This window comes from Copadichromis virginalis, linkage group LG23, assembly GCF_057382275.1.
Source record: "Copadichromis virginalis isolate Kocher_CV1m ecotype Utaka linkage group LG23, C_Virginalis_male_GT1.1, whole genome shotgun sequence".
NCBI classification, from domain to species: Eukaryota; Metazoa; Chordata; class Actinopteri; order Cichliformes; family Cichlidae; genus Copadichromis; species Copadichromis virginalis.
In genome coordinates, this window is record NC_140639.1 from 37,132,523 (window position 1) to 37,158,092 (window position 25,570).

The following is a 25,570-nucleotide window of genomic DNA, read 5'->3' on the forward strand; positions in this document are numbered from 1 at the left end:
GATACCTACGAATTTTCCAGTGAAACACTGCCCCAATTGGTGACAGTTTTGATTTATTTTTGAATTAGAGTTGTAGAGGCTAAGCCTACGCTTGAAGCCACTGAGGTGGTCGTTAACGGGGGTGACGCGATGTCACTGGTATGCATGAATTAAGTTCACAGTCCAATAAATCCAGCAGTATGTATCTTGTCCTTTTTGGTCTTTATTCTGTATCGCCTTAGCATAACAGCGCAACGATCACAAACTGTTTGCCTTCTCAATGACACACCTGACGCCGATTACGTGCGTCTACCTTAAATACCTTTACATTACATAATCAAAACAGAAAAAGGTGACCTCTAGTGACCACATAAGGTATTAACCCAAGAATGGCTCCTACACCCCGGCCCCTAATTGAAATGGCTATCAGACATGGCAATTCTAATCACAAAGAAAATAAGGAGCCACTAATACAGTCTACTTTAGACCTATACATTCACATAAATAAACATAAGTAACACACTTTTAGATTACAGTCTCATGTAACAAGCAAAGTTTAGTTACAGGTCTTTCCAGAATATTAGTCTTTGTTTTTAAACGTGCAGATCGCACAAGTCCTTTTTTGTCACGAATGGCTTCCAGAACTCTTCCAAGTGGCCAGGAACCACGCGGTGCAGAAGAATCCATTATAATGACTATATCTCCAGGTTTTAGATTCTTCTTCTTTTGGTTCCATTTTTGTCTCTCCTGTAACAAAGGCAGGTATTCGCGTATCCATCGTTTCCAAAAAAGATCTGAGATGTACTGAGCCTGTTTCCATCTTCTCTTCAGATACATATCCTGAGGGTCAAATAGTCCGGGTGGTAAAGATGGTTTTCCTTTCATCAGGAGGATGTGATTTGGTGTAAGTGGCTCTAGGTCTTTTGGATCATCAGAAAGCTTTGTGATGGGTCTGTCATTTAAAATTGCTTCAATTTCACATAGAACCGTATTTAATCCATCGTCGTCCAACTGTTGTTGCTGAAGAACGGATCTCAGAATTCTTCTGATCACACGAATTATCCGTTCCCAAGTTCCACCATGATGTGATGCTCCAGGCGGATTAAAACTCCTGGCTCCTACAAGAGTCTTACATTTTACACCTTTAAACAATGGACCATGGTTCAGGGGGTTGGGAAGCTCATCTTGTAACCGGAAGGTTGCCGGTTCGATCCGAAGCTCTGTTTGTCTTGGTCGTTGTGTCCTTGGGTAAGACACTTCACCTGGTGATGGCCAGAGGGGCTGATGGCGCGATATGGCAGCCTCGCTTCTGTCAGTCTGCCCCAGGGCAGCTGTGGCTACAACTGTAGCTTGCCTCCACCAGTGTGTGAATGTGAGAGTGAATGAATAGTAGAATTGTAAGCGCTCGGAGGCTCTAGAAAAGCGCTATATAAATGCAATCCATTATTAACAAACACTAGGCAGATAAATATGTGACTGTTTCCTCTTAAAAATAAAAATAAATCCTGTGTAGGCCTCACCTATGGGGTTGACATCAAAGAAGCTAACAGGAGTGTGGAGCACAGCACTAAACATGCTGTTGTGAAGAGTCTGAGCTGATCTCACCAGCCCATGAAATATCACCAAACTCCTGGCAAAACCAAAGACCACAGCTGCTGCTGTCAAACCTAAAAGTAAACACAGCAGGACTATATTAAAAAAATAGTTTGGTATTTGATTTACAGCAGGATATTCTACCAAGTAATATAACATAATGGACACTAAACACATGGTAGTCAACAATAGTATGTGAAGATTTCAGTAAGAACTACAGGACTGAAAGGCTTACCTGAATAAATGCTGAGGTAAAAAGAGAGATTAAACTCTTGGTATGAACTAGTAACATTCATTCCACTTTTAAGGCTAACAGCAGTGACTCTGCTGTTTGTGCCGTTTGTAAAATCATCTCTTGCCCTGTCAGGTGAGAAGACAATTAAACAAAGAACATCACTTAAACAGTCTAATAAAATGTTCTGTAATTAAATGAATAGAAAAGTAAGCTACTGGCTCTACAGAACTGGACTAAAGTCCTGATCTACCACTAATTTCTTTATACTTTGCTTGCAAAATGGGACACACGTGTAGTGAGTTATTGAAAACATACATAGAAATGCAGAACAGAAGGAAAAAATAGATTTATTATTTTTTTGCCTTCCCACTGTCCCCAAAGCGCTTGCTGTTTTATCAAATCTCTTTGTAGGGCCTTTACATTACAATATATCTAAAAATGTTTTAGCTCCTTAGAAGCAAATTATAAAGAAATGAGGTGTATCTCAAGACTTGCACAGTGTTACACAGTACTAAAAGTGTGTTGAGTTCTCACCAGTATACCAACCACCAGTCCTGAAGGATATATGCCACCTATTGAAAAGAAACAAACAATAAAAAAAAAGGTTCAACTTGGTTTTGTTTCTTATGTTCACAATGAATAAAAACATTGCATTAAAAATCTCCATTCACTTGCTAATGGTACCATAAGAGGTCTGTGACTTACCTCAGCTAGAATACTGAGAAATACTATAACCATTAAAACCAGAAGGCTACAGCCTGCCGTGAAGTATGTAAAATAAATGTGACTGCTGACATTTCCTTCAGCTCGTGTCTCCTCTGCAATAGTTTGAATAGCTTCAACCTGCAAAACAAGAAATGATCCAGGCACATCTTTATACTTGAACATAGTTTTACTGTTTGTAATCTCAGAACAAAGCTGACACTTCATGATAGTGCATCTAAAATAATATTAGTGAGAAATATATATATCATGAAAACCTGACCTCAACTCAACAGAACACCTTTAGGATGAATTAGAGCAAGGACCGTGAGCTAGTCCTTCTTGTCTGACCTGATAAATGTGTTTCTGGATGAATGGTCAAATGAGCAAATACTTTTGACAGTATAGTTTTTTCTTATATATTTATTACATGTAACGTGAAATTTGACTGAAAGGAACCGTAGAGTAGGAAAAGGTGAGAATTCTTTCAAAGCTGTTGAAAGGATTGTCAAGAATAGCTGATTTAAGAAATTGGGAGACCTCACATGGAGCGGAAATGGACACATAAAGATGAGCTGAAAGCTGCCATCAAAGCAATCTTAGCTTCAGTAACAACTTTACAGTGCCTGCATGCTGATTACCTACACACCACATTACATGGATGCAGTAATTCAGTGTTAAGTGTATAAGTGCAGTGTATATGTACCATCCATTACCATATCATGTACCATGAATGAACACCACACAGCACCATATCAGCTCAATAAAGCACTTCACTCTCGGACTGCAGGCTTACTTGTTGTTGCTACAATATTTGGAAGGCAGAGCCTTCAGCTTTCAGGCCCCTCTCTGTACAGCCAGCTTCTAGTATGGATTCAGGAGACAGACACCATCACTACTTTTAAGATTAGACTTTTTATAAAGCATTAGTAAGAGCTGGATCAGGTGACCCTCAAGCCTCCTGCAATAGGTCTAGGGTGCCATGATGCGCTAAGTGTTTCTTCTTCACTCATCTTTTTTTACTTTTTAAGAGGTTGAGGATTTGAGATAGTTGATTTGGGGTTAAATTTTCGGTGTTGTTTTAATTTTCATACATTTTCATGATTTTATTACTTCACCCCTTCACTTCACCCGTTGCCTACTGGTGGTGGTCAGAGGGCCCGGTGGCGCCAGTGTCCGGCAGCCTCGCCTCTGTCAGTGCGCTCCATGGCAGCTGTGGCTACAATGTAGCTTGCCATCAGCAGTGTGTGAATCTGTGTATGAATGGTGAATGACTGAATGTCGTGTAAAGCACTTTTTGGGTCCTTAGGGACTAAGTAAAGCACTATGCAAATACAGGCCATTTACCATTTATTAACACATTAACTAATTACTTAGAGCAGGGGTGCCCAATCCCAGTCCTCGAGAGCTACCGTCCTGTAGCTTTTAGATGCATCCTTGTTCAAATCAAATGAATCAAATGAATGGCTTGTTATCAGGCCTTTGCCAAACTTGATGGCATGCTGAAGAGGTAATCAAACCGTTTGATTCAGCTGTGTTAGAGTAGGGATGCATCTAAAAGCTGCAGGACAGTAACTCTCGAGGACTGGGATTTGGCACCCCTGACTTAGAGTAAGTGAACTTCTCCAATAGCTACCTGAAGTTAGCATATCTTTTCTAGCCAAATGGCTATCAGATAATATCTACAAATGTCACATATTAGAAGAAGTAATAAATGGACTTGTTTATATACCATGGTACCATATAGAAACTTTAAAGAAAAAGAGAAAGGACAATGCATGGGGGTCTATGAAAATTAATTACATTTTTAAAAAACTGAAGGTAAAACAACACTATTTTGTAAAAATAGCAATGTTCAATCTCTTTAGTAAATATACATACAGGAAGATGCTCAGTGTAGGTGCTTTCTGGTGGAAGGGGGCAGTTGAGGAAACAGTGTGAACTGTGAGAATCATTTGTCCACCGACTTTGTAAAGACAGTTTTTCTGGGTCAGCAAATGGAGACAATTGCTCCTGCTCCTCATCACGTCTCAGCAGGGACACCATATCGAGGTCAGAGGACTGCAGCTCACTGTAGCTTCCCTGGACCATGATTTGACCCTAAAGATGCAACAAAGGAAATCAGTTACTGGACATCTAGGCTGCTGTTCTTTTGGTATATGGATAGTCCAATGGGGGGAAAGGGGGTTGTTCACTGTTTGTGAATCTGGAATCTGGGACTCTATAACCCCCTAAAACCCAGTGCATACAATCCTCATCTCCCTTTGAAACACGGGAACAGGTAGAAGTCAAAGGCGTCAAAGGCTTCAATGTAGGAAAGTGTTTACTGAAACTTCTCCAAACAAAGAAATCAAACTCATAAAACCCGAGAAGAATGAGTACTGAGGTCAATCTTAAGGGTGGGTCTGTATGGTCAATGAAACTTTGGAACTCCAAATGTGTGCTCCAAACACAAATACAAAACATCTTAACCACACGGAAAACCATTTTATAAATCTGTACATCCAAACCTAAATAAATGCTGCTTGTTTACGCACAACTTCAAGTTCAGAAATTTTATTATGTTCTTTCAAAAAATCTTCCTGTGCACACAAATATCTAAAAATACACATAACCCTTTGCCTCACTTACAAAACCTTAAGTGCACATGCACGAATCATTCATTACATACAGGTCACATCGCATGTCCACATAGGGTTTTGAGACCCAGGTAGTTTCACACAGATCCACAAATCTAAGCTGTGTTCAAGTCCCAGCAGAAAACTGGGACATCTGTGCTTCCACTGTCCACTGTTCCATTGCCAAGGTTTGTCTGACTTGATGTCAGCTGAGAGCAGAAATGTCCAGGATTAGCAATTAAGCTAACAATAATGTTGCTGTTTTCAGAGAATAGTAAGATTAACATCAAAGTTTTATTTCACATTAAATGGATTAGCATATACCCACTTCAGAGGATGGTCCACAGTCCTGTACAACCATGGTGTTGTGAGTGAAAATTAAAGTGATGTTATGTGTATGCACAGAAAGATTTTTGAAAGAGAAGATGATCAGATTTCTTAAATTGAACTTAAAAAGTTGTGCATAAGTGATCACAATGCATTTAGGTGTGGATGCACAGATTTGTAAAATACTTTTACCTGTGGTCAAAATGCTTCGTATTTGTTTCGATTTTAGAAATGGTTGAAATGTCACCATTTATACATATATAGGATTATGACTAACACTGACACAAGCGACAGCATTAATAAAACCACAGACAGATGAGTAGCAGTTATGTCCTTACAGTGTAAGACAGCTCTTCTGAGAAACCTTGGATCCTGACATTCGTGGTCCTATATACACATATCACCATCTAAACAACAGGTTCTCAACAAGTGCAAATACATCTAATGGACAAGAGCTCCCCAGTTTACAGCTAAACCAGCCCCAAACATTCTTTTAAAAAGCCAAAGCCCCAGCAGGCAACCCACAGGACCGATAATGTCCAGGTGCATGAAACCACTAAACTGTCATGATTCTGGGTCTTCTGGCCCAATGTTTTGAGTATGTTTATGTTTAAGTTTATTAGGTTCTCTAAGTTCAATTCTATTGTGCATAGGTTGCCGTTACAGTTCACTGTTTATTAGATTCCCCTTGCGTCTTCACCCCTGTTTTTAAGTCTCCCTCACCCCTCATGTGTTTCATATCTGCGTTTCTTATGTTGTCAAGCTTGTGTTGTCACGTCTGTGTCTCGTTAGGTTTCCCATTTTATTTTGAAGAGGTCTGGTGTCCCATGTTCTTCGTGTTTAGTTTTGCTCTTCCCCTGTGACATGTTAATTTGTGTCAGCTGTGTCCCTATGTGTTTCCACTTCCCCTGATCACCTCCAGTGGGTGGTCGTCTGCTATGTTCATGTCATGTTTCCAGGTTTTTCTAGGAATCCATGCCAGGTCTAAATGTTCAAGGTTTGTGAGGTCATGTTTTAATCTTAGTTCACCCAGTTTAGGTTATTGTTTACTTTCGTCTTTGCCTTTTGTTTTGTACCATTTTGCCAGCCTTAATAAACAGCTCATTTTTGTTATGCTCAAGTTTTGTCTCTTTGCATGTCTGCACTTCCACGTCCTCACTCCTCACAGTCGGCTGTCCGTCGGCAGCCATACTGTGACATAAACAGCCCAGGTTCATTACTGAATGGGTGAGAACCTTTTTTGTGGTTTTAATGTCGCAGCTGATCAGGTTATTGTCACCATGTCAGGCGAAGTCTGACCGACTAGGCAGGATTCTGCTGTGGGAATGCTTTATTTATTGCAATGGCATGGTTAAGAAGCAGGAGGCAGGCTTCCTTCAAGCAATTTTCTTTTGCAGGAGTACAAACCTCCTTCAGGACCAGGATCTGGTCAACTTCCCTCAGATGTCGCAGCTGATGTGTGACCAGGATACGACACTTGTTCTTCAGCAAGCCACAGATACACCTGATCATAAGCACAGACAGGTGTACACATTTCATAAATAAGAAGTGGAACTTTTCTCCTTTTAAAAATCTCATATAGGTCCATACTGCACGACACAACGCAGCTGTGTAATGCGAGCTCAGTCCTCAAGATCCAGATTCATTGTTTGCGTTTGTTTAAAGTGATTACAATATTGGAACTATGACACATTTATAGCTGACTTGTGTAAAATTTGAGTAAGAGAACATTTAAAAGGTCAAACAGGATGTGTGGCAGAAAATATATTTCTACAGGGGGAAAAAAGCAAAAAGTCTGTGGCTGTGATAGAGCAGAAAAGGATCTGTGTGCATTACCTCAGCAGTATGTACTTAAAGAAATCTTTATGGCTTTTTCTCCTTATCTCTGTGTCAACTGAGAGGCTTTAAAAGGACTGGTAACAGTTAAATAATGCTTATTTGGAACTGCCAATCATGCAGTGCAACTAAAATAAAAATCATGGCTCGATGTGAGCATAATAATCCCACTTCTAAGTTTATCAGTGATAGTATTGTTGGGTCTTTACTTTACAGTATAAAGTGCCATGAAATGACCGGTGTTGAATTGAAAACTCAAATCTAACCTTACAATTAATAATTCCCTTCGTTTCTATAAAACAGAGATATGTAGCATGTAGAATATACTATACTTCATGTGTATGAATACATATGGGTATCTCTTTGGGACACAGATAATTGTGAGCAGTCATTACTTGTCGAAAAGATGTTTTCCAACTTCTGCATCCACAGCACTTAAAGGGTCATCCAGGAGGTAGATGTCTGCATCCTCATACACAGCCCTGTAAAAAAAAAAGGGCTTTGATTATGGCATGTGAAGTAGAACAACTATAGCAACAGTAGTGTGCATACCTGGAGGTTTAAAAAAAATTGCCCGAACATATAGGTTATTGCTGCCTCTATTTTAGGCTGCCTAATAACTCAGAGAAGGAATTCAAATCTGTTGAGGATTATACTAAAAATGGATTTCTCTCCTGTGCATAACAATGACATAACTGCTGTGACTGTTGTCGTACCTCGCCAGGTTTACACGAGCTTTCTGTCCACCACTGAGTGTGGCTCCTCTGTCTCCAATCAGTGTTAGGTCTCCATCTGGGAACATCTCCAGGTCCTGCACAAAATGTACGTGTAACAAAAATAAATGTGAATGCCAAAAATAGGGGAACATTTTAGTCATTTGATAAATATTGGCAGTTTGGTTTTGTTCTTCAGAATATTAGCAAAATAGGCTATCCTGTACTATAAGCACAGATAGAGATTCCAGGACAAGTATTAATGATCGAAACGCAGACTAGGCATTAAAAACATAAGAGGAAAGGAAAAACCTGAGAATAACTAACAAAGAAACTATGAATACAAAACATAAAATCAGAATGAAAACACAACCCAAGCAAACATAATATTCAACAGAAAATTACAACAAGGTCATACAGAAAATATCAAACTGAAGACTGAGATTCCAAAGCTGAAAAACGCTGGGTACAAAACCCAGAATCATGACTAGAAGAAGCCTGAGTTGTGGACATGCATCTGCTTCTCTGTAAAGTCCGGGTCCATGAAATCCACAGTAGTAGTTCAGGCTTTAGAAGCTTTTCAGTCATAGTTTTTCAAGTAGTATTTCTACATTGTCATGAACACAATATTCCGTTTTGATAGAACACATTAGCTCACCTTCTTCAGAGCACAGGCTCTAAGGACCTGCTCATATTTCTTTGGGTTAAGTTCTCTCCCAAAAAGGATGTTGCTGCGAATGGTTCCAGGGAACACCCACGGTTGCTGGGATGCGTAGGTTAGCTGACCTTTGACCTTCAGTGTGCCTGTATCACGAGGAAGCTCTCCCAGGATTGCACTTAGCAGGGATGACTGAGGAAAACATGGATGTCATGCATGTAAGCTGGGTAAATTGCTTTTTTTTTTTTTTTTTTTGTCAGTGACAAATACTGCAATGGTTTAGCACTTTGTTTCCAAGTTGCTATGGTGCAATGGCCCAGACAAATTCTGGACCTCAACACAACTCAAACACCTTGGCAGAACCATAAAAGAGCTGTGTATAAACATATGCCTCTAAACCTGAATAAACTGAATAATGACTGATAAAGTCATACAGATCAGATTTAGCTGATCTTTAGCTACTTTTGCTAAATGTGAATGTACAAGGTACTGAATCATGGGCCACATATTTCATAGGACTCTATGCAGTAACAGAAAAAAACAAAACAGAAAAAAAAGGAAAAAACCTCCACTCTTTTACAAATGAAATCAAGCACACTGTTAAAGGAAAGAATTAAAGGATGTTTTTTAAATAAAGTCGAGTCAGTTAAACTTTTTTTTTTTCGTGTCCCGTTTGGATCTTTAGCCATCAGAATTGTTGTTTTAAGGCCAAGAAAGATGCCAAGCGGATTTATTTTAGCAAGTGGATCATCATGGCCTTGCCATATTGGTCCATATGAATTTATTTTATTTTCGGTTGCTATAAACGGGACAGACATGACTGGGGGATAGGACAGGGAGAAAGAATGAAAGAAAGAGAGGGAGAGAAAGAAAACCAAAGGGGAGAAGAGACGGTGAGAAAGGGGGGAAGAAAGAAAGAAAAACAAACAAAACACCTGGATCACCTGTATGAAGAAAAAAAAAACAGAAGAGAAAGCAAACAAAAAAAAAGAGCAACATAATAAAAACAGCACCATCACAATAAACTAGCTAGCTGTAGATAACAGTAGATACTAAATATTAAATGATATTGTGCAGCACGCAAGATAGACAGCACACAATGTGCTTTGAGGCAGCAGCCAAGAAAGGTGTAGTCCGTGTCTGTGAATACCCATGTGTACACCTGTGTGCATACCTGTGTGGATCAGCATGCTTGTATTCCAAAGGTTTCTCCATGTAACGATCTGCTAGGGAGTGTGGGGAGCCATAGCCCCGTCCACCAGGGTATGAAGCAGGTATGGAGGAGATCCAGGCCCCAGATATCCAGAGGCCCCAGAGTACAAGGACCCGAGGAGAACCACCAAAAGGGGGGGAACCGTGCCACCCTCCTGGGAAGAGCTGAGTAGAGCCCCAAACGAGAGGTCATCCAGCAGCTACGGAGCAGAGGCCAGAGGGGGTTGCAGTGGCGTGCCCGCGGGCTCTGCCGGCAGCCAGCTGTGCCAGAGAGGACCGAGCTTCAGGCCCAGAGGCCAGAGGCCAGAGGCCTGAGGGCATCCCACCCCCCGGAAGGGGCCCAGCCGGGCCACAGGCGCCAGGTCCCACCAATCGGCCACCAGGAGTGAGCCGGTACATACATGAGTGCCCAGCCCCAGACGACAAGGACCACCAACACACCAAGGTCTGAGGGCATCAGCCACCGGCAGGGAGTGTGGTGAGGGGAGATAGGCCTCCGTACTTTAGAGGGCCTGAGATCTACCCAGAGAGGTTGAGTCTAAGACCCAACCTGACATATAGACACAGACGAACAGGCGCACGCGGACACAAACGTGCATTCCCACCCCATATGCACAACCAAATACTCGGCACTTACCTAACGTGCAGACAGACACAAATAGACACTGCACAGACAGTCGCACTCCCCAAACATACTCCATATCCCAGGTCCAGGTACCCCCGCCCTCAGAGGGGCAAGCCACACCTAGACCCAGGAGATGTAACCCTTCTCTCTGGGGTGGAGGCAAGCGGACCACCTCCTTATCTGCAGTAGCAGGGAGGCCCCGCATCCCAGACCCCAGTCTGACGGCCAGCACCTCCTCCCAGCCCCCCAGCCCTGACGGCCAACAGAACCGGGGTGAGTGAAGACCTCAAACCTCCCTACGCCCGCTCATATGTAGTGTTGCTGTGTGCTGTTCTAAAGTGCATTTAAAACTCAGGAGAGCATGGTACTAGCTTCCTCTCAGAGAGCAGCACGGCTCCTCCCGAAAACCCTTAGTGTCTAAATACATTTAAAATTGAGGGTAGGGCATCAGCGCCCGAGGTGGGTTGGAATACACCAACCATCCTCTGGATGCTGTAAAACGTGCCCACCCCCAAGGCCCTATATGTATGTGTTATGTGAGAGTGTGAGTAATGTGGATGTCTAGGTTGCAGAATAAAATTGAGGCACAGGCGGCCAGAAGGGGACAGAGAGGGAGTGCCTCCCCTGCACCCTGGTGACATACCTGCACCCCAAGCCCTGCGTGTGTGGGTGGGTGTGGTAGAGCGGGAATAGGGAGGCAGCTGAGGATGGGGAGGGAAGAAAGGGAGGGGCAAGTGGCCCCTCCCTGGGGCCAGCTCCCCCGCTGACCCCAGTAGGCACCCCCACACTCTGGAACCCACCAGGGCAAGGGGGCCCAGGCCCATCCGGACCGGGGCCCGCAGCAGCAGCACCGCCCAGCCCCACAGAGTCTGGGGCAGCCCTCCTGACTCCACCCCAGAGAAAACTGCACCCACCCCATCATCCAATCATCTCCCAAACTACACAAGACAATAGATACCCAGGTTGAGTTCATTCTCCACCTCTCCTAAATCTCTCTCCCCCCCCCCCTGCAGAGTGAGCTCCTGTAGTGAGGAGACCACCTGCAAAGATATAACAACCTCCCCACCAGTTAAAGAGCCCCCTAGTTGGGCCGATGCACCAGAGGTCCCCTGCACTGGGGCCGAGCCCCCCTGCACCCACCCGCCCACTGCTCCGGCGACACAACAGCCAGGACCCAAGCCCCCAAGGCCCGGCCAGCACCCCAGACCGGGGGGCGGAGCACCCCCAGACCCCCAAGCCTCCACGCCCGTCCCGGACCCTCCCAGGGGCAGCCAGGCTACCAGGCCAGTAACCAACGTCCGCCAGCACAGACCCTCTCCCATCTCCGCTGTACGCAGCCACAAGGAAAACACCATCCAAGAGCCCCAGAGCTCCTAACCAGGTCATGGTCACGTCCCCCAGGTTAGGCCCTCCAGGGAAACATCCCTAGGGACTCCCCAGACACCCTAAGGCCGTCCCTACCCCCATATCAACTACAATAGCGAAGGCAGGACCAAACCATGACCCCCCACCCCCACTAGGTGATGAAGCCGATCAAAGGAGCCCAAAGGGATTGATCAAATGTGATGGCAGAGGTTGTATCAAGACTAATGTGATCTATTAGATGGTTTTTATATTGGTTAGAATTAAGATTATTTTTATTTTTCCAGTTAATGAGGACCATTTTCTTGGCAATGCATAGGGCCGTAAAAACAACGTGGGCTGTGTTTATTTCTGCAGTGACCTCATCCAAGTTGCCCAGCAAGCATATTAAAGGGGAGGCTGGAATGTTACATTTCAGACACTTTGATAAGTCTACACATATCTCACGCCAAAATTTCTGAACTGGTGGACAGAACCAAAGAGCGTGGATGTAATTGTCCGTTGTATTTGCTGTGCAGTGTGAGCAGTTGTTGGAAGGCGTATAGCCCATCTTGAACATCCTATGACCAGTATAGTGCACTCTGTGTAATATTTTGTATTGTATTAATTGCAAACTGGGATTTCTGATCCATTGAAAGGTTTTTAAGGATATCTGAGACCAAAGGTTTGGGTCTAAGTTGATTGATAAATCTGGTTCCCATTTTGCAATAGGAAGGGATATTGATTCATCTATTTTAGAAAGTGTTCTGTATATTTTAGACAATGATTTGGGGGGTTTTAGACTAAAAAATTGTACCACAGTTGGTGGTGTTTGTAATTCAGCTTCACTGGGATTAAATTTCTTTTTTACTATGGATTTAATTTGTTGATATTCCAAAATTCGTTTCTTGTTGATCCCATATTGTGTAACTAGTCTGTCAACTAGTCAGTTAAACTTTTGGGATATTGATGTGATCAGTCAAATAGCAGAGGGGGTTGTTAGTCGATACCTGGACCCTACAGAGATTGCACAGGTAGTCCATCTCCCACATGGTAAAACGGTAAATGAAATTCCAGGAGACAAGAAAATGTTCTAGGAGACCTGGACAAGGCTGTTGAAGGCCCTTAACCCATCATCAGGACTGGGATCTGCTCCGTTTTACAAAAGGAAACTGGATGATCACTGCCAAAACCCTATAAAAATGACAATAATGGCGCCAGAGAGCCCAGTGCCCTCTGGTAAGCCCTGTGCTCACCACCCAGCACCATGGAACCCAACTAACCTTTGCCATAGAATACCAGAATTGGTAGGTCCTCCACTTGCGCCCTGTGCTTTTCAAAGATGAAAGCAAGCTTAACCCATGCACATGTGACAGAACTGAAAGGGTCTGGAGAAGTCGTGGAAAAACGTATGTTGTGTAACATCATTCAGCATGACTGGGTTGGTGGTGAGTCACTGGCATATTGATAGAGGGATGCACAAACCTCTACAGGCTAGGCAACGGCACCCTGACTTTCAATAGATATTGTAATAAAGTCCTTGAACTTTATCAGACCATATGCTTGTGGGTCCTGGATTCTTCCTGGTGCACAGCAATGTCCAACCTCATGTGGTGAGAGTATGCAGGCAGTTCTTGAAGGATGAAGGAACTAATACCACTGACTGGCCCCCACACTCACCTGACCTAAATCAATAGAACACCTGTGGGACATTATGTTTCAGTTCATCCAATGTTGCCAGGTTGCACCACCTAACATATTACTCAGTGCACATCAGTAATGATGATTTTTTTCCCCATTGAGATCTGATATGTTATTAAAGTGGTTATTTTTTGAGCAGCGTATAAGAATCCGGTAATAAACCGTTAGGTTAAAGACTCCTATAATCTTAGGGTGGATGCTAAAATAGATTACACAAGTTTACTGACCTTTCCGGCCCCCACTGGTCCGATTACAGTCAGAAGTTGATGTGACTTTGCTGTGATGGAAACATTCTGAAGAGATGGTGCATCCAAACTCTAAACAAAGACAAAAATGGCAGTAAGTACTACATCAAACTATAAAGTTTGCAGGAACAGTCATTGTTCTACAACAATATGTTACACCGCTACGAAATATATTACACTATTTACCTTATCCCAGTAGCAGGTCAGTTTCTCGATCTCAATAGAGTTTCCCCCCTTTTCCGCCAAAGGCAACATAATGTTTTTTCTCTCAATCTCTTCCAGTAGGAGAAAATTCTGGGAAAATGATAAACATGGTTTTACACCAGCTTTGGAAATTGTTTGACTATCTTGGACATGACTACTGCATTGCCAACTTTTCCTACAGTTTATGACAGAAATTAATTACCTTAATCCTGCGAATGCTCACTACAGTCTCTGACAACTTCTCAATGGCCAGAGGAAAGAACAGGGTCAGGGTGACCTTAATTGTACCATACAGGGACATGGTGACAAACACCTGGCTGGCAGTCATGGTGTTCCCCAAAAGAGTGTAGACCGTGAAGGTAACAAAGATTATGAGCTTGCTGCTGGCAAAGAAGGAAGCCATGTTGAGTCCTCGTAGGTAGGAGCTCTTTAATATCCGACTGATTTCTTTCCTACAAACATAAGAGAACATATGTAGATGGATTACATAGTTGAAGCAAAGTTTTAAGTTTAAATTTGGCAGGATGTTGAGCAACATCGGTTTCACTTTGATATGTCTATGACAGTAATTATATATTTAATTTTTAAGTTATGAAGGAAAAAGGAAAGAAAAGTCAGAGTGTAGCTTTTTGTGAATTCCCATGTTCTCCCTGTGCCTGCATAAGTTCTGTCTAAGTACTCTTGGTTATCCAATACAGCAGGATCCAAACCTCCCACTGAGTTTAGGGATCACTCTTGATATGAGTTTCAGCAGGAGGACAACAGTACCAATTAAGAACACCCCAGAAAAAAAAGTAGTAATATAAACTTTTTCACAAATTGAAGAAAAGACAAGCAAACATAAAATGTAAACATGTTGCAAAAGGAGGATTTATGTAAGAGTTGTAGCATTTGCACCTATGTGAAAAACGTGGAAATCCTAAGTGATTTTCAGAAAAGTTAACCTCTGACCTTGGGGTTAAGGTCAGCGGGATTTGAACTTATCTGAGATTTCTAGTAGGTGCATCATTGGTCTGAATTTGAAAATCCTATGTCGCCTCATTCTGGAGTTCATTCACAAACTTGGTATTGTCGTCCTCCCTGTGTTTTGACGACAATACCCCGTGAGCCTGTCAGAGCTGAGGGCTAAATCAGTTGATGATGGAGAGGGGTACCAAAAAAGGATAATATATGCAGTAGTATTCTGCTGGTTCAGAAAATGATTCGTGTCAAAACATTACCAGTTTGTCTGTGATTCTCATCCTTACTTTCTAACTTCAGTCACCAGGGCTGAGAACCGTTTCTCCCAGACATACATCTTGATTATCCTTATGCCAGACACCACTTCATTCATGATACGGATTCTGCTGTCAGTAAGGACTGCTGTTTTGCTCCTGCCAAAAAACAACAACAAAAAACTCCACAACATGTCATTGAGGCCGCTAGTTTTCCTAATGATACATTATAAATAACATATTAGTGCATGAGAAAATAGACACAGTCATTGAACATTGTTAAACAGGCCCTGTCATGGTCCTGGGTTTGGACTCGGGTTTCAGAGTTTGGAACTTGTTTTAAAATGTTTTTAGATTCATAGGGAACATTTAGTTCTTAGTTCGAATCTTTTTAGTTCAAGTTTCTATTTCTGTTGGTTGGGTTGTTCTTCATCGTTTGATTTTCTTTGATTCATTCTTGTTGGCTCTTGTTCCCTTATTTCCTCTCCTTGTTTTTAGTTTGTCATATTGAGTGTTTCGGTTATTCATTCCCTGTTTTATTTTGGTTGTCATTTGTTTCTTGGGTCTTGTATTTAGTTTTACTTTCTTTTGTAATCATCTGATTAGTTTCAGCTGTGTCTTGTTTCCCTGGTGTTTCCTGTCTGATTTCTACATTAGCTCCGGTCTTGCAAAATATTTGCATGGCTTCAGTATCAGCTTTAACATTCCCTAGTTATCTAGGTGGACATAAAATACACTAAAGTTAAAAATGGGAGTCCTACAGAGGAGTTTATGTGTGGGTTTGTATGCATCAAATGTGTCTAATGCCAAAGCAACAAGGTTTAGGATTTCTATGACTGCAGTAAAATTCCCTCCATCCATCACTTACTCATCTGACCCAAAGAAAAAAATTAACATAGGACAATCCTTAAGGCTACGATGAAGGTCATTACTGATACAGACTGATTATACAGAACCTTAAACACACTTCGATCAGGTAATAGAGCTCATACTCTTTAGAGAGATCATATAAATCTACATTCTTCATGAAATGCAACAACTCAAAAAAAAGTAGTTTTTGTCACAGTGGTGTGATGATCAGCTGTGCACTTAGCATGCTGAGGTTAAAAACTCAAAATGGATACAGCACAAAAGGCTAAAAGCCAAAAAAAAAAAAAAAAAGTTACACAGAGAGTATTTTGGGAAATTTGTTGAGAGTTGAGATGTCAGTGGAGGACTTTTTTTGACTGTGCCAATCTTTCTATAATTGAAACCGAGTTGGGAAGAACTCTGCAGAAGTTCGGTAAAATAATGTGCCCACAGTAAGAAAACAAGAGAAACAGAAGGTTTTCTGTGTATTAACAAACACTTCCTGCTTTATAATTACAGGAGAGTCTGGGCAATGAGCTACCAGAACATTTTGTGTAATTTCAAACATTTCTTACAATTGAATTTGTGCGAACATGTCTTTCATTTACTACAGCAACATTTCTTTAGAAAAGAAAAATCACAGCGCCACTCGTCCAGCCTGCTTAAGATCAAAGTAAGTTGTATGTGGCCCTCAAGGTAAAATGAGTTTGACCTCCTTGGTTTACGAAGTACCAGAGGAGGGCAGCAATGCACCTTTGTGTCTAAAATCCAAGAAGAAGTCTGGCAGTCTGCCTGTTTAACCACCTTTGTATGTCTCAGTTCGGGTTTTGGAATTTCCTGGATTAGTCTTTTTTGTGTGTGGATATTTTGGAGCTTGTGAACATCGGGCTTCTACTTTAATAAAAAGGTGTGTTTTACATTTGCCCAATTTGCCTATGAGTCCTGCAGTCGGGTCTTGTTTCTTGCTGGACGTTGAGAGGTCTATAGATTGAAAGATCCATGTACTTCTCCAGTTATCCTTTACCTGAAGATGCCGAAGAGTTTTCCAAACCAGGTCTGTATCGGCATCATAACTGCAATTGTTGCCACACCTGCCAGGCACGAGGGGCCGATCTCATACCAAAGGAAAACGATGATCACCATTGCTTGCAGAGGTCCCGCCCACAAGTAGTGCAGTCTGAGTGTAATCTGTAGAGGTCATTATAAATGACATTTTGAAAAGTGTGTGACATTTGGAAGTGGCGGTCACAACTTGGATAAAACTGTCAGTCACCATAAGGAGCCTGTAATGTAAGCAAACATAGATGCCCAAGATTTGGAGAAATGTGCTAATGGTCAACAAATTTTAGGAATACTCAATAAAGTGTTGGGTAACTACATGCCGATAGAACAGCTTTAAGATGCTTGTGATTCTCGTGTGACTGCAATCACCCTCACATGTTAATCAGTCGTGTCAGGCTTTAAGCTATCCCAAAAATGATTCCTTTGTGGCATTAACAAAATAGCCGCAGAGACTTGCTTTTAATGCCTGACTGCAGTTAACCAGGGTGGATGAGCATGTTTCATTTGTGGAAGTACAGATGTTTTATTCAGATGCCTGCCTAATATTTTTGAAAACAACTTCCTGTGAATTAGACAAAAGTAAACTTAATTGTCCTACCCATACAAAAATTGCCTATATACATCCTTATGACATAGCTAGCTATCAGTTGAAGGTTTGCTCTCAGTCAATCTCATTGATTAGAAGTTATTGTGAGGTCTTGTATTAGCTCAAAATCAGTCATCTTGTGATGACACCGTCTGAACAGGGACTCGCCAGACCTTATGCTCTATAGATGGTGTGCTGTAATCCTGGAAGTGGACAGAAATGTTTCGTCATACAATAAATGTGATCTCTCTGGACAACTTTGTATTGATTTGCTTTATATTGACACTTCCAGACCTCTTCCCTGCCCTATATACACTCAACAAAAATATAAACGCAACACCTTTGTTACTGCTCCCATTCCCCATGGGATGGACGTAGAGACCTAAAATTCATTCCAGATACACAATATAACCATCCCTCCCAAACAGTGGTCACAAATCAGTCCAAATGTGTGGTAGTGGGCACATCTGCTATATTGAGATAATCCATCCCACCTCACAGGTGTGCCACATCAGGATGCTGATCTGACATCATGAGTAGTGCACAGGTGTACCTCAGACTGCCCACAACAAAAGGCCACCCTGGAATGTGCAGTTTTGTCTCACAGCAAAATGCCACAGATGCCACAAGCAATGAGGGAGCGTGCAATTGGCATGCTGACAGCAGGAATGTCAACCAGATCTGTCGCCCGTGCATTGAATGTTCATTTCTCAACCATAAGCAGTCTCCACAGGCGTTTCAGAGAATATGGCAGAACATCCAACCGGCCTCACAACCGCAGACCTCGTGTAACCACACCAGCCCAGGACCTCCACATCCAGCAGGTTCACCTCCAAGATCGTCTGAGACCAGCCACCCAGACAGCTGCTGGAACAATTGGTTTGCACAACCAAACAATTTCTGCACAAACTGTCAGAAACCGTCTCAGGGACGCTTGACTGCATGCCCGTCGTCCTCATCGGGGTCTTGACCTGACTCCAGCTCGTCGCCGTAACAGACTTGTGTGGGCAAATGCTCACATTCGATGGCGTCTGGCACGTTGGAGAGGTGTGCGCTTCACGGATGAATCATGGTTCACATTGTTCAGGGCAGATGGCAGCTGAGAATGTCCCAGTTCTTGCATGGCCAGCATACTCACCGGACATGTCGCCCATTGAGCATGTTCGGGATGTGCTTGACCGGCGTATACGACAGCGTGTACCAGTTCCCACGAATATCCAACAACCTCGCACAGCCATTGAAGTGGAGTGGCCCAACATTTCACAGGCCACAATTGACAATCTGATAGACTCCATGCGACGATGTGTTGAACTGCATGAGGCAAATGGTGGTCACACCAGATACTGACCGGTTCTGGGTCCCCAGACCTCCAATAGCGCAAAAAACTGCACATTCCAGGGTGGCCTTTTGTTGTGGACAGTCTGAGGTACACCTGTGCACTACTCATGATGTCAGATCAGCATCCTGATGTGGCACACCTGTGAGGTGGGATGGATTATCTCAATATAGCAGATGTGCCCACTACCACACATTTGGACTGATTTGTGACCACTGTTTGGGAGGGATGGTTATATTGTGTATCTGGAATGAATTTTAGGTCTCTACGTCCATCCCATGGGGAATGGGAGCAGTAACAAAGGTGTTGCGTTTATATTTTTGTTGAGTGTATAACATCAAGCAGAGGGTCAAGAGTTCAGATTTTTCATCTTTATCATTCTCCTGTGGCAAGTTAGTGTAGTAACTTTTAAATAATATCTAAAAAAAAACCTGTATTTACCACAAATACCCATCTACTCAAATACCTAATGAAAAAAGGTTTCAAAGGGTACATCCAGGTTAACCCTCTGTCCTTCTGTTGTCTCGGTTACAATTCTCCAAATGTAGTTTCGAGTTGGTTCTTGACCCTTACAAATTTAGGTCATCTGTTGCCTTACCTCATCAAAATGATTAACATCATTTGAAAGTAGGTTCACTATTTGACCGGTGGTTGTTCGTCCGATGGATTCAGTGCTGAGACCAAGAGCCTGATGAGAACATTTTTACTTAACAGCTTGAAAAATTTACAAAATTATTCTGAGAGTTGTGAGCTCAAAAATTTGCATCTCTTGTGCAAATTTTCTGAATCTTCACTGACCTTCCTGTAGATCATGTGACACATAGCCACTCTAATCCTCATGCCTGTTCTTTGGACATGATAGTAGTAGAGATGTTGGAGGATAGTCAGTCCAAACGTGGAGATGGACATCGCAGCAGCGTAAACATACGCCATGCAAAGACTCCTCTGATCATCTGGGTGATAATTCTCAAAGAAAAGGATTATTTTTCCCAGAAGAAGTGGCTGGATCACTTTGATTGCCTCCTTTACGACAAAGACAATAAATACATAATGGAATATGCAAACAAGCTTCACTCTATCCATTACTAGTACTGGATGTGGTAAATTGGTTCAAATATCTGCTAGTAATACAATAATACAGTAAAACTACAGTATTCCTTTTTATTTTAGCTCATCTGAAATAATATGGCCAGAAAACCGCACAAAATCTCAAATACGACCTGTGCATGAATGATTGTTTTAACACTGGTGCCAATTGTAAATATTCACAACATACCAGAAAAAATTCAAATAGGCCGGCTAATGCATAGGACTTTCCATAGCACTTTATAAGAACCCTGGAGAGCTGCGGCTTCCATAGTTCCTTTGAAGCCTTTTTTACTTCCTCGTTCCAACATCTGCAAATCAAATGAATTTATTAGTTGAGCCCAGGATTTATAAACACATTTCCAACAGAGGTGCTTTACTATTTTATGAAAATTATTTGCATTGAAATTTGATGGCAGCAACATATCTCACAAAGTTGGGACAGGGCAAGAGAAGGCTGCAAAGGTAAGTGGCACTAAAAAGAAACAACTGGAGGACTTTGAGGCTAATTAGGTTAATTAGCAGCAGGTCAGTAACACAATTATCAGACCCTCGAAAGCACTTGATATTACAAGCAGTGGCAGGTTGACAGAATGGCAATCCACACTATAAAAAAATAAAACATTAACTTGAAACAAACAGACATGTTTCTTAACCAGCACCACTTCTGGTTTTGTCACATTAGCCTTTTGCTGAAGTACCTCTGCAGCTCCTCTCCCAGGGTTTCAGACCGATCCTCCGGAAGGACACTGTACATGTCACCTTTCTCGAGCCTGTGTTTTTGGCCAAGCTGTAACAGGGGGTTTAACCAACTGAAACAGAAAAAAACAAACCATTTCCATCTGGCAGAGAAAAATACAAATCACTGTGGTTTAGAAAAGACATATCTAAGCTGACTGTGAATGTCTGAACTATTTGTGCTTAATGAGTTATTTGGAGAAACAGTGTTTCTAGTGATGGACTTGGAGGATCTCTTAAAGCTAATGCTGTTCACACATCAAATATCGGCCACAGTCCCGGAAGAACATTTAAAATTACAATGTAAATTCACAGGTATCCAGCTTCTTGAATTAACAAGCAAGTGATGATGATCAGTGTATGAATAACTAATAAGCACAGGAAAGCAACTGGTGCTGAAAGAAAAAGACAGCTCTTTGAGGCTGGCTGTGGGAATGAATCAATCTGCATACGCTGACTTCACACTGCAGTCCAGAGAAACGAATGACTACACCCACTTCTATATAGTCTATATATAAACCTTTAAAAAAGCAGTGTGTACGACTTAGGGCAGCTAGTGGTGAAGTTGCAGATAGCAAACAGCTGCTCTGGCCTCGCCTTCATCTTCCGAGCAAATAGGAATACTTGCTGTGACTGCTAAACATGTTAAATGTCGTCTGTGAAACGAGAGAGGGCCCTGGTTTGTTTCTCTGTAAAGCCTTACAGAGTTCACTGAAGTCACTTAGTGAGCTCATTGCAATAGTCTCATCAGTTTTCTCCAATAAAAAGAAACGGCTGATTAAACTAGATGTGCAATAAAGAACGTGTTTTAACTTCTATTTGCATGAAAGCTTTTCAAAAATACTTGAGAGCCTCAGACTTTGTGAGAGCATCAGTTTGCACATTGGGACTAGACCAAGACGTACATCGGAATGCCCGTAGGGGATATATCACGTGATGTTCTTTAAGTAACTGACACATATTTGTTATGTACAATATGTACAAGCCCCTATGCGAAGGGGAAGCCTATATTCAGTCACCTATGGAATATGGACAGTTTACATTTGACATTTATAGAACGATTGACTTACACTCTCCCTGTAGATATAACGGGCCTTTTTTAAAAGCCCACTTTAAAAAGATCAAAAGATCCGCAAGCCCTTTAAGTTCTAACCTATTTGATTTCTCAGTTACTTGTTACCCGAGTCTTCTAGTCGTTACTGAGTACACAAAAATAAAAATAAAAATTCCCTCTTCGCTCCGATTCATCTCTATGATATACTTTATTCCCATTTCAGACGGAACGCTTTAATATTTTTTGGGAACGCAGGCATCTGTTCAAAGCAAATGGATTTAATTTTAACAAGTCAGGGGTGAAACTGTTCACCTCCAACTTGTTTTATTCCATACGTCATCCATCCGTGCTTGGTGCCAAGGCTGAGATAAACGAGGAGTTATCTCATAAAGAGGAACAAACAGTACTCCAAGAACAGACAAAGCCCAGCAGAAACCTTGAGGAGGAGCTCCATTTGCCCCCACCCGGGAAGAGCCTCAGAAAGGAGAGACATCCATGGCATCTGAGGAAGAGCCTCAGAAAGGAGAGACATCTAAGGCAAGAAGAGGGGTCCCTATTTGCCTCCAACTCTCTCAACAACACCAACGACCAGGACAAGGGACCACGACCTTCCCCAGTCCCCCAAACCCCTGACAGGCCATCACCCTCCTCCCCCTCCCTTTCTCCCTCCTCCCCACACCTGAAATTCACTGAGGAGATGATGGAGCGGGTCAATGCTGGGCTCAGATCTACCCCCCGTCCCAATCCCTTTTTGTCCCCCATAAACCCCCCACCAGAGCGGCCAAAGGTTCGCCATCGAGCCCCACCCTCAACAGAGCAATCGAAGTCACATTGCCCAGCCTCGCCCCCCTTAGTTCCTCTTCATGCCCTGTCTCCGCAGTCTGATGCGTGATGTGTGAAGGGTCCGGGCTGTGAGGATTATGGCAGTGATGACTTTTCCCAGGAGAAGCTGGGACCCTGTTTACTAGAAGGTTTTAAAATTTCTGTACTTTTAGGTGACAGGAGACATGTGGCCTGGTCAAAACACAGAGAGCTGCACTCTAAAAGATCTTTAAACATAGTAAACATACCTTGTGTGCCACAGACTGCTCCCAAACACGAGGGGACAAGTAATACCTCTAAAACACTTAAGTTGGCTTTATTAAACATTAGATCTTTAGCTGGGAAAACATTTTTAATTAATGATTTAATCACTGAGCACAGCCTTGATTTTATGTTTTTAACTGAAACTTGGTTGGACCAAAGTAACAGTGGAGCTGTTCTCATCGAGACGACCCCTCCTAACTACAGTTTTATCAGTGAGGTCAGGGCGAGCAGGAGAGGAGGAGGGGTTGCTGTCTTATTTAATGAATCATTTCAATGTAAGCAGCTATCTCCTGGAAGTTTTCAGTCTTTTGAGTATGTGGCTTTACAGCTGAAGGCCCCATCCAAAGTTGTGTTTCTTAATGTTTACAGGCCTCCCAAATACTGCACAGACTTTTTTAATGACCTCAGTGAACTGCTGTCTGTGATCTGTGTTGATTTTGACTGTGTAATTATTGCTGGGGATTTTAACATTCATGTGGACAACCCTCAGGACAAAGGGACTAAAGACCTGAATAACACTCTGGGCAACTTTGGGCTGACTCAGCATGTAACAGAGGCCACACATAATAGAGGACACACTCTTGACCTACTGATCTCCAAAGGCCTGAGCATTTCAAAGGTTACTGTGTCTGATGTGGGCCTGTCTGATCATTACTGTGTTTTCTTTGAAAGTAAAATCTCAGCCCACACAAATATATCAACAACAGTGATCACAAAACGGTGTATAACTGAACACAGTAGTGAGATCTTTAACCAGGTCTTCCCATTAACACCTGACCTGCCCAGAGGGTCAGTCAATGAGCTCGTCAATAGCTTCAATGCTAACATGTTAAATGTAATGGACACTATTGCTCCCATTAAGGTGAAGGTTATCTCTGGAAGGAAAAAGTCTCCATGGAGAAACTCCACACTGGTGAAAAAAGAAAAAAGAGAGTGTAGGAAAGCTGAGCGCAGATGGAGAAAAACAAACCTCCAGGTTCATTATGACATTTATAAAGAGAAACTTCACAATTATAATTTACAACTGAGGAATGCAAGGAGGTCCTACTTCTCTGACATCATCACTAAAAACAGCCATAATGCTCGGGTCTTATTTTCTACAGTTGACAGGCTAACAAACCCTCCTGTGTCAGTGGCAGCTGAACTTCATTCGACCATGGCCTGCAATGACTTTGCCAAATTCTTCACTGAAAAAATCCAAAAAATTAGACAAGCAATTGGTACATCAACAGCAGATCCAGGATATGTACTGTGTCCACCAAAAAACTGTTTAAACACCATGAAACAGTTTCAACCTATTAACAGCAAAGACCTGGAGGACATCTTAGGTAAACTGAACTCCTCCTCCTGCTGTTTAGATGTCCTGCCAACAAGTTTTTTCAAAAAGGTCTCAAAGACTTTAGAGTCAGACCTGTTACAGATCGTCAACTTTTCTTTATTATCAGGTGTGTTTCCAGAATCACTAAAAACTGCTGTAATCAAACCTATACTGAAAAAGGACAATCTTGACAAGACACAAATGAACAACTACAGGCCGATCTCAAATCTCCCGTTTTTAAGTAAGATCATTGAAAAAGCAGTTTCTCAACAGCTCAGTTACTTCTTAAAACAGAATAATTGCTACGATGCCTTCCAGTCAGGTTTTAGACAGAACCACAGCACTGAAACCGCTCTGACCAAAGTGTTTAATGACATTTGTCTGAATATAGACAGTGGAAAAATGTCAGTCTTAGTTTTACTGGATCTCAGTGCAGCATTTGATACAGTTGACCACAACATATTACTCAAACGACTGGAGAACTGGACAGGTCTTTCAGGAACTGTACTAAACTGGTTCAAAACATACGTAGAAAACAGGAAATACTTTGTATCAATAGGTAACTTCACATCTGAGCAGACAAGTATCACATGTGGAGTTCCCCAAGGTTCCATCTTGGGACCCCTTCTGTTTAACATCTACATGCTCCCACTGGCACAGATTATAAACAACAACAAAATAAACTATCACAGCTATGCAGATGACACACAAATATATATCACAATGTCACCAGGAGACCGAGGCCCTGTACAGGCTCTTGGTAAATGCATTGAGGAAATCAATGACTGGTTGTGCCACAATTTTCTCCAGCTAAACAAAAACAAAACTGAGGTAATAGTCTTTGGCGCCAAAGAAAAACGATTACAGGTCACCAGAGAACTTCAATCTATACATCTAAAAACCACAAACCAGGCGAGAAATTTGGGTGTAGTGATGGATGCAGACCTAAACTTAGAAAAACACATTAAGACAATAACAAAGTCAGCTTACTATCACCTCAAGAATATATCAAGGATAAAAGATCTGATGTCTCAACAGGACCTGGAAAAACTAGTCCATGCATTCATCTTTAGTAGGCTTGATTACTGTAACAGCATCTTTACAGGTCTACCTAAAAAATCAGTCAGACAACTACAGCTCATTCAGAACTCTGCTGCTCGAGTCCTCACTAAGACCAAAAAAGTGGACCACATCAGTCCAGCTCTGAGGTCCTTACACTGGCTGCCTGTCCGTCAGAGGATAGACTTTAAAG

At 42.2% G+C, this 25,570-nt stretch overlaps 1 protein-coding gene across 1 annotated transcript in view; it reads right to left on the reverse strand.

The window, feature by feature from the left end:
• The window catches only part of LOC146681527 (ATP-binding cassette sub-family C member 4-like), a 35,934-nt gene that overhangs the window by 9,342 nt on the left and 1,022 nt on the right, over positions 1–25,570 (reverse strand). The window contains exons 2-19 of the mRNA XM_085448124.1: positions 20,824–20,934; positions 20,313–20,433; positions 19,835–20,059; positions 19,635–19,724; positions 17,077–17,240; positions 15,237–15,362; positions 14,192–14,441; positions 13,972–14,079; positions 13,768–13,857; positions 8,662–8,853; positions 8,007–8,101; positions 7,686–7,772; positions 6,862–6,958; positions 4,391–4,609; positions 2,513–2,650; positions 2,342–2,379; positions 1,808–1,932; positions 1,500–1,646 (exon numbers count right to left, since the gene is read on the reverse strand). Of these exons, the coding sequence (XP_085304250.1) occupies positions 1,500–1,646; positions 1,808–1,932; positions 2,342–2,379; positions 2,513–2,650; positions 4,391–4,609; positions 6,862–6,958; positions 7,686–7,772; positions 8,007–8,101; positions 8,662–8,853; positions 13,768–13,857; positions 13,972–14,079; positions 14,192–14,441; positions 15,237–15,362; positions 17,077–17,240; positions 19,635–19,724; positions 19,835–20,059; positions 20,313–20,433; positions 20,824–20,934 (2,423 nt within the window). The remainder of the gene's footprint in view (positions 1–1,499; positions 1,647–1,807; positions 1,933–2,341; positions 2,380–2,512; positions 2,651–4,390; positions 4,610–6,861; positions 6,959–7,685; positions 7,773–8,006; positions 8,102–8,661; positions 8,854–13,767; positions 13,858–13,971; positions 14,080–14,191; positions 14,442–15,236; positions 15,363–17,076; positions 17,241–19,634; positions 19,725–19,834; positions 20,060–20,312; positions 20,434–20,823; positions 20,935–25,570) is intronic.